Source organism: Juglans regia, chromosome 1, assembly GCF_001411555.2.
Source record: "Juglans regia cultivar Chandler chromosome 1, Walnut 2.0, whole genome shotgun sequence".
NCBI classification, from domain to species: Eukaryota; Viridiplantae; Streptophyta; class Magnoliopsida; order Fagales; family Juglandaceae; genus Juglans; species Juglans regia.
The window spans coordinates 30,716,259-30,730,416 of record NC_049901.1 but is presented as its reverse complement, the minus strand read 5'-3'; the positions used below and the strand labels follow the sequence as shown (position 1 = coordinate 30,730,416).

Here is a 14,158-nt window from a genome sequence, read left to right as displayed (position 1 = left end):
CAGAGTTATAATGCATAACAAAACATGTTTTCAAATATAACAGAGCGATGATTTTAAGACATATAAAATCCAGAATACTTTGGCATAATATAACCTGAGCATCATCATCACATCAAAACAGAGTAACTCACATAGTAGAGACCATGTTTCACCCCGTGGTAGGATTGTGCTATCCCTAGTGGCCAAACCAGACAGAGACAGACGTGAAATCTTTTCCTTATTACTCTAGGAGTCCTGAGTGTGCACACAAGAAAGACCACATAAAACCACTTTGTTTTCAAAGTGGGTGCACTCAAAGACAGAGAAGTTGGTACCAAGCCAAATAGAGCAGGGCAGGGACAAAGTCAGATACAAAATCACACCATGCCAAATGTTTTCAGATGCCATATTAAAACAAAACAGAATACCAAAACATATTCAGATTATTCTCACATACTGAAAACAAAAGTCGGAGCACCTTTCTAAATCAATGCAGAATTTTTTAGATTTTCAATATCGCTCTTTTTTCAAATTTCAGATACAATCATGACAAAATATAGATCATGTCTACACAATGTATGTCAGAAAATATTTTTTTTTTCATATAGATTTTATGAGTAATGCAAATAAGTGATCGATATTGGTTTTTCCCAAGTTCTCATTTCATCACAAAATACGCAAAATTTTTAGAAAGTTAACCACAGTCTCAATAATTCGAGCAAAACCTAACATAGAAACCCTACTTATCTAGACTTTTAACTTTTTTAAAATTTCTCCACAACAGTACTGAACGAAAATCAATCGTCACCTATAAAAAATAATCACGTAATTTTTATAAATATATAAAATTAACAGCTTTTTCAATATTTGAACTTGAGACGCTAAGTAACCAATTTTTCGAAAAATCTAAATTTCTCGAAACCATAAAATATCGTCCAATCTCAAATGCATCGGTTTTCACTCAATTTTCAATGAAGACAAACTCTAAATCCTTTAGACCTTATTACCAACTGCCATTTAAAAACCTTAACTATTTTTTGCCAAACAAACTTTTGGAGTAAAATAAAGTGAGCCGAAACTCACATAAAATAACATACAAATTTTCGGTAACCATCTTGAAGACCATCGTAAAATCATGTACAAAATAGAACCATCCTAATGACAAGGGTGTTTTGGAAAATAACTCATAAATATGCATGGCCTTTTGGGAAAAGCTTGGAAACAGAAGGGATATGAGATTATGAAAACTACCGGACCAAAACCGTGCGACAGAGGGTGTCCCAAACTCACCGAGAGAGGGGGAGAGTCGCGACGACCAATGAAGTGGGCGGAGATCGAAGGTGGTAGGCGCGGCGGCACAAAAGCGTGAGAGAGATAGATTTGATGAGAGAGAGAGAAGGGAGAGTGAGAAAGAGAGAGCACCACTGCGTGAGGGAAAGATGTTACAGAGAGGGAGGGCGATGACTTGAGGCGGCAGTCGTGCAATATAATGGCGATGGCATGGAGGAGGCTGGCAGTGTAAGGTGGTTGATTTGAAGCCCATGGTGACCTCTAGCGATGCTCTGTTTTTTAGAAGTAAAACAGAGTTGCATATGGTGGCCAAGCAAACTGTTTTGGTTTTCAACGGAGGGACACGAGCATGGAGTTGGGCAGTGGAAAGGCGACTTCTATTCTGCGAGGGAGGTCTCATCACATTGCTCTGGCTGTTGTGCTGTGAGGTGGAGGCCGTATGTGTGTGCTAGTGGTGCAGGGGTGACACTGTGGGGTGGCTGGGTTCACGGTTTGCCAAAAAGCTGGTGGTGCTCGGTGTTTCTTTGGTGCAGGTGTTGGCTTCTGTTTCGCTTCAGGGTGGCGAGGGCTGAGCAGTGGTTTGGGCACGATGATTTGGGTGGTGTAATGGCTTCGTCGATTGAGTTGGCGAATGAGGGATGAACATGCCGTTGGTTGCTGGATAGGGAGAATGGAAGTCGGCAAGCGTGTAATGGAGGGATCATCTATATATATGCGTGAGCAGGCTAGCGGTTTCGAGGTTGACGATTTGGAAGTTATAGTATCGGCGAGAGAAAAATCGGGAGATGATGGGGAAGAGAGATCTGGACATGGGAGTGGGGAAAATAATGGAAAGAAGCTAAAAACTGAAAGTAAGAGATACCTAAACGACGCCGTTTGGCACCTCCGTTGGTATGGTATTACACTATAACCCATAAAATTTTATCCAATCTCGCATTGAATCACACAAGAAGTTTTTAAAATAATTTAAAAGCGGGTGTCAATAAGGCATCTTAGATTTATAAAACTCTACAACCTTTGATCATCTTCTTTTTCACGATACCAATCCATAATATGAGATTGGGATTGCCATGAATTTTAATGTCAGCTTGATTAAAAGGCATCCAAAGAGCCATTGTCGAATTAATGCTATTAACTATGGTGCAGCGTGCAGGCATTGCAAAAGCCTAGCCTGATGTGCTAACTTAACTTGTAAAGTTTATGCAGAAGTGAGTTGAAAACTTGATCCATTGATAATTATAATCTGCTACAAGAGTTTAAACAATTGAAACCACAAATTTGTAACCTCAAAGCCACTGACCATCTCATAGGTGGAAATTCTACGTACCTCCTCCTAGTTCTGTATCTTTAGTTAAGGTCATTTCCCTCATAGTTTGATGGTTAACACTACAGTCGCTTCTTTTATAAGCATTTTATCAAACCTCAAGAGACATGAATTGGTTTGTCTCGCACTGTGTCAAGAGTATGAGGGTTGTCCAACAGACAAAATGTCAGTTACAGTCTCATAGAAGAGCATTCATGCTACATAACAAGTTGTTTCTTTCCATGTCATTCCACGACAGCAAATATCATTTATAAAAAATCTGTGAGTCTCAAGTGCTGCCCAAAATTTGATTGGTTCTATTTTGTTAAGAGTAGTATTAGATACAATTTTAAGATATGTAAGTACCACACACTCTCTTTAAGAAAAACAATGGGATCCATCGTTAAAAAAATTATTTTTTTCATGTAAGTTCTAAATTTACTCATATTTTTTTAAAGAAAGTACACAAAACTTGCAAACACTAGAGAGTGCAAATTTCATTTGTATATAACTACAACCATCTACCTCAGACTAACAACCACAAAGTATCAACAATTACCGCAGCACAACTGCACAACACAATTCAAGTTGTTGCCCTTAAAAAATAGCTCATTGTTTAGAGTGCTACCAAGCAATCAACCACCATAACCACTTTCTTGGAGTTTGGATCTAGAAATACTTGACAGGATCCTTCTGATCTATTTTTTTAGGATTTGTTTTTATTTTTTTATGTAGCTTTGTCAAATTTGGCTCAAGGCTTTTGTTAAGATTCTACCCCTCTATTGGTTTACATTTTTTTTATGATATTGCCATTGTATAATACTAATAACAACGACAATAATAATAATTAGTAGAGGGTGAGGCATACCAAACATTTAGAAAAAGGTACGAGCCTTTTCTCCAATCTCTCTCCAGAGGTCCTTTTCTCTCTACCCAACTGTTGGCATCCTTCCATTTCTTCCGTCCAGAGGAGGGTTGGAGCTTCTGCTCCTCCCTCCCTCCTCTTGTCCGACCAACTCTGGAGCTGTCCTTAGAAGTTTTTTTCCCCCGCCCGTAGCACCAAGGTGTGCCGATCTGCTACCTACTAGCCACCTACAACTACCACGCGCCTCACCAACTACCAATATGTCAGAATGTCGAAGAAAGTTGCTCAAAAGAGCGGCGTGTGAGTCTCACACGCGGCTTATACCGTGCGTGAGTTTCACGTGCCGTTGCACCACTTAACCTTGTCGGCAATCTATTAAGGCTTCATTTTTTTTCACAGATGAGATGAGATGAGTTGACATTAGAGTTAAAAGTTAAATAAAATATTGTTAAAATATTTTTTTTAATATTATTTTTGTTTTAGGATTTGAAAATATTAAATTCTTTATTTTATTTTGTATGAAAATTTGAGAAAGTTGTAATAATTAGATGAGATGAGATTTGTTGAGAAGTTTTTTGAAAACAAACGAGGCTTAGAGTGTGTTGTGAAATTGGGCTTCTTGTTGCAGCTGCATGTATCTTGCAAGAAAAGAAATTGATGGCTAGATGCCAATGCCTTTGTAACATTACTAGCATTGAAAAGGTCCATGTTATTCAGTATTGTTTGTGTCATTTTTCTCTCTTTTACGTTTGTTCAAAGTATGACTTAGTGGGTGGTAGCCTCCAATATGAAAATTCAATGAATGACAGTGACCTTGTGGAAATTTATTAAATAAATAAAAAAATAAAAAAAAATTATTTTATATGATGAAGTAGAAATTACACCCATCAAATTCTAATCTACTTTTCCTGAAGTTACAAAACAGATGCCAGAAGAGAGATACCACATAAGGATGGAGATCAAATGTAGCCAATGATTTGGAATCTCCCAATATTGTTGAGCTCCAGACACATTACGGCCAATATTTCTGTAAAATTTGAAGCAAGTTACTGAGAAGATGGAATCCACTCATCTCCCTGGATAAAATTCTCGATGGAGTATGTGAGTACGTGCTCTGTTGGGATCTGGTTACTCCAGGTTACTCTCTTGGACACATTAGAGCCTGATCCAGAATTCCCAAATTCCCCATAATAAAGTGTTTCCAATGCAAAATCGCCATCCCATGGCATCCAGCCTTCTGGTGTAATAAGAGCTTCTAAGTTACAGTGTATAAAAACTGTCCTCGAGTACAACTTCCATGGCCTCCCCAAATAATTAAAGTGTACTTTGGGATTGCTACGATACAATACCATGTATTCCTTGGTTCCATTTATCGAGCAATTATGAAAAACAAAACCTGTGAATTGTGCAGGGTCGTTTCTGCTATGTGCAGTGATAGTATTTTTCTCGCCCTTTGCTGGATCTACTTGCCGGGGGCAGATTAAGATCTGGCAGTCTTGAAAAACTGATGCTGAGTTTCCAAAAATGAAATCCACATTTCCCTGGATGCGACATGATTTGTAGAATTGGCGAAGGGAGCGAGCATAGAGTGTATCTTGATTGCCTAAGAATTCACAATTCTCAATGACGGATAGATCACTGTCTGATCTGAAGGCCACTGCTTGGTGTGCATCAGGACCGGCCGTGTTCTGGATTGTGAGGCCGTTGGCCATGAATCCATCGCCAAGAACACCTGTTCCAGAATGATTCAAACATAAGAACAAGAAGGGAATTTGTTTTCAAAGCAACTCAAGAACAAAAGGGGATTAACAAAGCAAAGCTCAAACTCATAAATTTTACGGCTTCCTAACATCTGTTCTCTCAAGGACTTCTTCTACCACTTCATAAAAGAAGTCATCTACAATTGTAGTCAACATTTTATCTTTTGTTTTTAGTACTAACTAGCCCTTTTTCCTAAACTCTTGCTACTAAATAGTTAACTGTGAATAAGTTTGCAACCCAATTTCATTTCACATGGGCTCTACATGATGACAAAAGCTGGAAGGATGGACTTGTGATTGCAGATGTTTAAATAAACATCAAACGCATTGATTGTTCAGTGAAATACAGCCGAACATTGTGTGACAGGGGAGGGTGCACAAGTCGATGGTTAAAATAATCATAAGCTTTATTTGGTCCGGAATGCATACAATGTAAGGTGACAAACTGATTGAAAAACCTAAGTGCAAGACAGTCGTAAAACCTAACATGAGCAGCTCCCCAACAGTATTTATTGACTCCATCCACAACCTTGAAAATAAAAACACATGCAAAAAGAAAAGACAAAACAATAACAAGGAAGAATGGCCAAACACAATAAAAGTAATATGCATTCAAAAGACTTACCAACTGTGGCTGTGTTGTATGTCCAAATCCCGGGCTGGCCAACGTTCAACGACCCCGTAATGACTGTTTTGCCCATCCCGTCTCCTAAAAACACCACGTTCTTCTTCTCTAACGGGATTCTGACCGTTTCCTCATATACCCCCTCCTTTATATGTATCACGAACTTCCGTTGCCCGGCGTTATCAGGTGCGGCGTTCACTGCCTCTTGCACCGTCTTGTAGCACCCGCCACTCCCATCCTTACACACGGTCGCATCCGCCTTTAGCTTCGACGGGAAGCCGCCCCGAAAATTTGACCCAGAGCCGCCACCTCCCACCCAGAACTGGTCCCGCTCGGTCTTGGGCGGGGCCCACGACCCGATCTGGTTCCCGAAAATACTGTACGAGAATACCATGCTCAGCGCGTTACTCGTGAGCCCAACCAATGAGTCCAGAAACGACATCGTCGAGTTCACCATCTGGGTATCGTTCGCGTACTTGAGCGCGGACCAGCAATCTTGTTGGTAGAGCAAGGAGGCGCTCATCCAGATTCTCGCATCCTTGATCCTGCCATGTGGCAGTGCGTCTTCGGTAGTCCGAGAGATCCGGTACTCGGAGTTTGTGAGGGACTCCAGGCAGTTTTTGGCGGCTGAGGTGCGGTTCACATTCCCGGTGGAGGAGTCCAGGATGGACTTGACCATGGATTGGGCGGTGTGGAGGTTCTGGGAGGAGACCCAGATAGCGGACTGGATGAGCTGGAGAGGGGTGGGGTTGGGGGGCACTTGGTTGGATTGGGTCAAAGAGGTCTCGCATGGGATAGGGAAGCGAGTGGCCTTGCAGGCCTGGCGGATTGCGGGAGAGATGGAGGAGGGAGCATCAGGACTGGGTTGGACGGCACCGGGAGAGAGGGAAAGAAAAAGGACAAGGGAGACAAAGAAGATGCAGGCCATGGAAATTACAAGAAGTGTGGATGGCTTAGAAAACAGGAAGGTGTTGGAGCTTGCTTTTATTGACAAGTTTTGTGGATTTTCTTTGATGAGTAGTGGCCATATCGAATGGATCCACTAAAATAGCGTGCAGTGGAGAGAGAGATGAATTTGGATGGTAGTGCGAGTAGGTGGACGCGGTAAGCATGAACGAGAAGGGAGGTGCGGTAACTTGGAAAAGGAAATTGGAAGGCGGGGCTGGGTTCACGGGAGATTGATGGGGATTGGTAAGACTGAAAAAGTCACGTGTTGTTATGGTTATTCGGTAGGGTAGAAGTTGAGTGAGCTGTGCGCCTGCGTCTTCGCATACAGACTCAAACCCTCAAACGGGTGGGGGAATGCTCTGTTTGGACTTTTTGGAGAAGAGGGTCGCGGGGGAAACCTTCTGGTGGGAGTGTCTCTTTTGCAAAGGAAATTGCTCGAAAGAAAAGAAGGGCAAGCATGAGCACTCCACTGATGAACTCACTCAGTACCTGTCAGAGCCCCCAGCCCAATACCAACAGATGTTCTGGAGTGGTGGAAGGTTAATAGTACACGCTACCCCCGACTTTCTGTTATGGCTCGAGATTTCTTGACTGTGCAGGCAACTTCTGTAGCACCTGAAGATTTGTTCTGCAGCAAAGGTGATGAGATAGCGAAGCAACGATTTTGCATGCCGCATGATAGTGCACAAGCTCTCCTTTGTATCAGGTCATGGACTCAAGGTGGAATCAAGTTGAAGTTCAAGTCCACTGAGATAGACTAAGAGAGGTTGATGGAATTGGTAGCTGCTTCTGCTTCAGCAGATAATAGTAATGCTGGTTCTGAGAGGAAACAATAGTGATGAGAGAAACACAGCATTGCTTGGTGTATTATGGATATTTGCCATCCATTTCCATTACAAAGAGAGGGAACTCTAACCCAGAAAGATAAAGAGAGAAAAGAGTCATATCTTGAGATGGCTACGTGTAATTACCTTCCCATCTCAGGAGGGGAATGGGTGTGCAATTGACATTTTGCTTTTCCTGTATTTATTAGGCGAACACTATGTACTGATGTACAGTAAAACTGAAAAACGCAAACTAGAGACGGAAACAGATGATAAATGTATCTGATTATTTGAACATACGAGTAATGTAATGAAGCAGCCAAGCAAAATCTTGTTGGTATTGTAGCCTACCTTTTTTGGAGCTAAAAATCATGAAAAAGTATATACATGGATTGTGTTATCATGTACAAATTGAAATCCTAGCTACTCTAAAAATAAGAGACACTAGTGTTTTATCTTTTAAATCTTGTTTCCATACTCGCCTCGTAGTAAATAAAATAATAGTCTTTTATTATAAGAATTCATAGATATCAGTTCAAAAAAAAAAAAAAACAAAAACAAAATACTATGTTGGAATTATTTCTTCTCCTATATACAGCTCGTGATTCCAAGTAATGCATCATGCGCCCAACAATGTCATTTTTTAATGAAGCACCAATTTAAGTTACCATAAACAAAATACAGAGAAAGAGGATAAACGTCATCTTTTAGAGCATTTTCATTGGATTTCTCATATCTCCTCTATTCCTATAATTTAGGAAAAATTTTAGAATTTTGAAGAAAAATCCTTCCCCATCCCAATCCCCATTTTTCGATTAGGGTTTACGGTGTGTACAGTCGTTCCCCATATATGGGGAATGATTGTACATCCCCATCACATTCGGTTTGGCCTTCATCTTGCGTCTTCTTCTCTCTCGGTTGGTCCCTTACTCGCAACACCAACGATCACAGGCCCTCTCCATTGGCAATATGTGTAAGTTTTATTTCAGTTTCTTCAAAATCGTTACCGTTTCTCTCTTCCCTCATTTTCTTGTATTTTTCTTATCCTATCTCTCTCATTCTCTGTTTCTCTCTTCCCCTTTTTCTTCCTCCCGACGCCATGATCAAGGTATAAGTATGCGATGGAAAGCCTACAACTCTCACTCTGCGTCGGCGATCTCTTTGCAGTTTGGCTGCCGAGAAAGTTGTGATGCTTTCACAACCTTCATTTTTTTTGTTTGTCACTCTCGTTTAGAATTTTGATTTTGGGTTTTGTTGAGGAAACCACTTCTCAATTTTTCTTGCGTTGCTATTGATTTCTCTGTATTTTTTTGGCTGTGTTGACTGTTTGGCTGCCGATAAAGTGATGATGCTTTGAAACTGTTTTTTTAATTACTTTGTTTCTCTCATTGCTGTCCAACCGTTTTTCTTGATCGATCCATTCATTTAGGCTTGAGATTGTAGATTTTTGAGGATGATCAGCATTGGGTTTTTGGCTGTGTTGACTGTTTGGCTACTGAGAAAGTGATGAGCAATTTCACACGATTTTTTTTTTTTAAATCTGTTTATCTCATTGCTGTCCAATAGTTTTTCTTGATCGATCCATTCATTGAGACTTGCGATTGTGGCTTTTTGAGAATACTCTGCGGTGGGTTTTTGGCTGTATATATGGTTGGCTGTGTTGACTGTTTGGCTGCGAAGAAATTGATGATGCTATCACACATAAGTTTTTTGTTTTTTTAAATTTGTTTCTCTCATTGCTATCCAATCGTTTTTTTTAGGAGGATTTAGTGGAGTTTGTTATTATGGAATTTGTGGGGTTTTGGTTTTGATGAGAATTTGCTAGAGTTTGTGGTTATGAAATGGGCGAATCATTGTTTGTGGTTATCCATTCATTAAGTTTGTCTGTATGTTTTTGACTGTGTTGGGTGAATTTATTGCTTCCCAGCATTGCTTTTTTGATATCCAAAAAATGCATAGTCAATTCTTTAAACCACAACTGTGATCATGGTGTTATAGTGCGAGTTAATTCACAACTGTTAATAGAGCCCCATCGATATGGCGGGGTAATCCTCACTTTGATTGGCATATTGCAATTTGTGGTACTTTCCAGAAAAGGCAATGGACGTTCGGGTGGGGTTTTGCAGCCATTCGATGTGAATGGCTCATTGCTTACGCATGTTGTCAATATTTTCACCATTCCAAACCCCATTTATTTATATATTCGATATAAATGCACTGGATGAGAATGCTCTTATTTAGCATTATTGTGATTTGCATGCTGTTTGATGGTTGTTTTGTGTGAATATGTGAATTGGTTAGTTCTGTTACATTGCTTTTTGTTGTGTCATTGCTTTGTGTTATGTTGTGATAGAGAAGTAATGTGTAAATTAAACCCCCTCGGTTGTGATGATGACAAAGCCTGGTAGGGATACAGAAGATTTATGGTCATTTCCTCAATGGCTAGGTAACCCAGAAGGTCAACAAGTAGTGGCAACCGTTTGTTGCAGCCATGAGAGAGTGGCCAAATTTCGTAGATATCACCATTCAGTTCCCGAGCCGGCAATGAAAATACTCCAAACTTCATAGTTACGTGTCTAACATTTTAATACATTTTTAGAGATGGATTCACAAAACCCTGGACATATGTACTTCACCAACCTCCTAGGTGAAGATCCTCAACTAGACTCTACTTACAGTGAGCAAATTGGAAACTCTCCTATGATTGTTGATGACTCTCCACCCCTACTCCATAACAATCCTATCGGCATTAGGAAATCAGTCAGAGGTGTGAACTTTACCCCCGAAGAAGACAAGTTACTTGTCTCTGTATGGCTTAATTGTAGCCTTGATGCTGTCCAGGGAACAGACTAAAAACACTCACAACTTTGAATTTTTTTTTTGAATACTTCCAGCAATTTAAAGAAACCACAAATGACTGGACCATAAAGTATTTAATACATCAGTGGTCGGTTATTCAAAAGTCGACAAATAAATTTTGTGCGAAACTAGCTCGGGTTGAAGGGTTGAATCAAAGTAGCATGACTGAGTAAGACAAGGTAGACTATCCATACTCATGTTTTACGAATAATTAATTTTTTTATACATTGGTTTAACATAAAGTTTTTTTTTTACATGCAAGTTTGACGAGGCCAAGGTTATGTATCAATCGCTAGAGAAATGCTCATTCTAGTTCGAGCATTGTTGGCACTTGTTAAAAGACCAACTTAAATGGATTTGGCGTTCCACAAAAAAGGATCCAAAGCGAAGGAAGACGATGTCCTTGTCCCCGACCCTGACTCGATGTTCGGGCGCTACGGTGGATTCGATTTTTTATCTTGAGGTGGATAATGTGATAGTTAATGACAAGATCGAATTGGACCGACCAATGAGAAGGAAAGGTGAGAAAGGAAAATGAAAGGCCCAAGGCACGTCAACATAGGAGACTGTTGTGCTTAGCAAGCTAAAGTATACGCTTTTGAATGAGTCACGTGCTTATGAGAAAGAGTATTTTTGCCTCAAGGCCGAAAAGATGGAGTATGACAAGGAAAAAGAGCTAAATTTTATCCGTCTAGAGGATGAAAGACTGATGTTAGAAACCAAGAAGATGAAAATTGACGAGGAAAAAAAGTTGAATAAAATCCGTCAAGAGGACGAATGAAGGCAGAGAAACTAGAGCTCGCCAAGAAGGAAACGGATCAGTGCATTATGATGATGGACGTGAGTGCCGTGCTAAGATTGCAATAGTTATATTTCCAAGAACTGCCGAGGGAAATCATGGCGAGACGCAATGCTGCAGCCCATTTGGATTGATTAACTTTTTCTGTAAAAAGTTTAGTTCATTATTTTCTGTTTTAGACAATGATGGATGACAATATTATTAATACTAGGACAATTTAATTTTTATTTGAATTGTGTAAATTGATATTTTGAAACAAGGAAATTGACCATTACAATTTCAGAAACTATTACAAATTACCTCAAATATAGTCAATACTAACATGAAGGAAATACAAATGAAAATTTAATTAACTCAAATATAATTTAAACTAACAAGAATGAAATACGAATTGAAATTTGATTAACTCAAATATAATCACTATAACATGACGGAAATACCAATCAATTATGTGACATGTCTACTGTCGGGAATATAATAGCCATTGATGTTCAATTAGATCTGCTTGGAGCTGATGATTTGCCGAGCTGTCTCTAATATGATGATGATGCTAGATGAAGTCTATAAGCTCAGTTGTATGATTGTGCGGCAGTTCCGAGACTTCATCATCAAGTTGATCATACTCAATGTTCAGACCCTCACTATTATCACGCTCGTCTTCAATGATCATATTATGTAGAATAACACATGCCTTCATTATATTTGTTAGTTCTTTAACTTTGAACATTCGGGAAGGTCTACGAATGATTGAAAATCGTTGTTGAAATATCCTGAATGCACGCTTGACATATTTTCTTGTGGATTCTTGTGCTTTCACAAAAAATTTCTTCTTATTCCCTTGTGGTGATGAAACCATCTTCATAAAAGTTCACCACTTGGGATAAATACCATCCTCAAGGTAATACCACATCTGGTAGTGATTGCCATTGATTGTGTAATTGACTAGAGGAGCATGCCTTTGGGCAAGTTTCGTAAAACTAGAAGATCTCTCTAGCACATTAATGTCGTTATGTGAACCGGGCATACTAAAAAATGCATGTCATATCCAGAGATCATATAAAGTAACTGCTTTCCAGGCAGTTGGTTCATGAATGTGGCTGGAGTACATACCTTTCTAGTCTGCGGGATAATTTTTCCACTTCCAATGCATGTAGTCAATGCTTCCTAGCATTTATGAGAATCTCCGTTGTTCACCAACCGCGAGCAATATCATTGGCATTTGGAGACCACAAATATTCATCTGAAAAAATACTTACTATTGTCTCAGAGAATTTTTTAAGGCTCTCCATTGCGGTGCTTTCACCAATACGTATGTATTCATCCATAAAATCTCTAGTAACCCCATACGCTAGCATTCTAAGTGTTGCGGTTATCTTTTGCATAGAAGATAAATCGAGTTTTCTGGCATTATCTCTTCTCTGGACTAAGTATGGCACGTAAGACTCTACATAATTTAGAATATGGAGAAATAGGGGACGACTCATCCAAAATTTCCTTCGAAATAGATGCGAGGGATATATTGGATTTTCTACGAAATAATCGCGAAATAAGCGCTTGTGCCCTTGAATATGATCATGTTGAATGAACTTACGGCGTTGGCAATTGTCACGATGCCTCGATGATTGTCCATCGACCTAGTCATTAAGAACAACATCCAACTCATTTTCAGAGGATAAATATGTGAGCAATTTGCGAAAGAAGGTACGAGCTATTTGATGAAGGGAGTGACAAATCAGTGGAGAATGTTGAATTTTTGTTCTTTAGATCAAATAAGACTTGAGATAGTGACAATGTGAATAAAAGCAGAATGTGTATTTATAGAGGAAAAAATTACCGTTACATATAGAACAAAAAATGTTACCGTTTGAGACTGGACAAAAAAAGTTACTGGTAGAGAAAAGATAAATAATGTTATCGTTGGAGGTAGGAGTTCAAATGTTACCGTTTGAGAAAGTCTTCAAAAATGACAAAACTTTTTACCACCAATACATGGATAGATATTACCACTAGAGAAATTGACAATGAGTAGATATTAAAAAATACCATCACGTTAGAAAATGCACATATTAAAATAAAATTACTATTTTTATAATACGGATTTCGGTTTGAAAAATAATGTTGTATCCAATAGTCAAAATCGTATTAGTATTTAGTAGAATGTGATATTTGAAAAGAAGATAATAAGACAAAAGAGTTAGTAGTTAAGATTGTAAATGAAAGTGAGAGAAAAAAATAATAAAGAAAGAATAGAGAAATATTATTTAATAGAATAGAGATAGGGATGAGGAATGAGATGTAGGAGAATTTTAAAAGATGAATAAACTTTAAGAAAAAATTTTAGGGAATGTGATTTTCAGTTAAATTATAAGGAATTTTATGGAGAAACCAATGAGAATGCTCTTATTAGAGCATTTCCATCCGGTTCCCTAAAGTTTTTCCTAAATTTTAGCTAAAAATGACACTTTCTATAATTTTATCTTAAATTTTACTAATCTTCAAAAAACTTTCTACATCTCATTCCCTATTATTTCTCTATTATATTAAAATATTATTCTTCTATTCTTTCTTTATTACTTTTTTCTCTTCATTTTTAACCACTAACTATTTTGTCTTATTCTCTTCTTTACAAATATCACATTTTATAAATACTTATATGATTTTTTTTTTCCAGAACACAGTATTATTTTTCAATCCAACATCGGTATTAAAAATAATAATTGTTTTAATATGTCCATTTTTCAACGCAATGGTATTTTTTAATATGATTTTGTCCGTATATACTTGAGTAATATTAAATTTGCATTTGTCTAACGGAAACATTTTTTTTTTTATTTTCATATAACGGTAATATTTTTTTCAGTTTCTCTAACGGTAATACATATTTGCGTATTAGTGATAATTTTTTT

At 38.4% G+C, this 14,158-nt stretch overlaps 1 protein-coding gene across 1 annotated transcript; it reads right to left on the bottom strand.

The window, feature by feature from the left end:
* Positions 1 to 4,126: 4,126 nt before the first annotated feature.
* LOC109007488 (probable pectinesterase/pectinesterase inhibitor 51) lies at positions 4,127 to 6,835 on the bottom strand. The gene is made up of 2 exons (XM_018987165.2): positions 5,823 to 6,835; positions 4,127 to 5,169 (listed from the first exon to the last, which is right to left on the bottom strand). Exons 1-2 carry the CDS (start codon positions 6,748 to 6,750, stop codon positions 4,484 to 4,486), a joined length of 1,614 nt encoding a protein of 537 aa, XP_018842710.1. The 5' UTR covers positions 6,751 to 6,835; the 3' UTR covers positions 4,127 to 4,483.
* Positions 6,836 to 14,158: the final 7,323 nt, after the last annotated feature.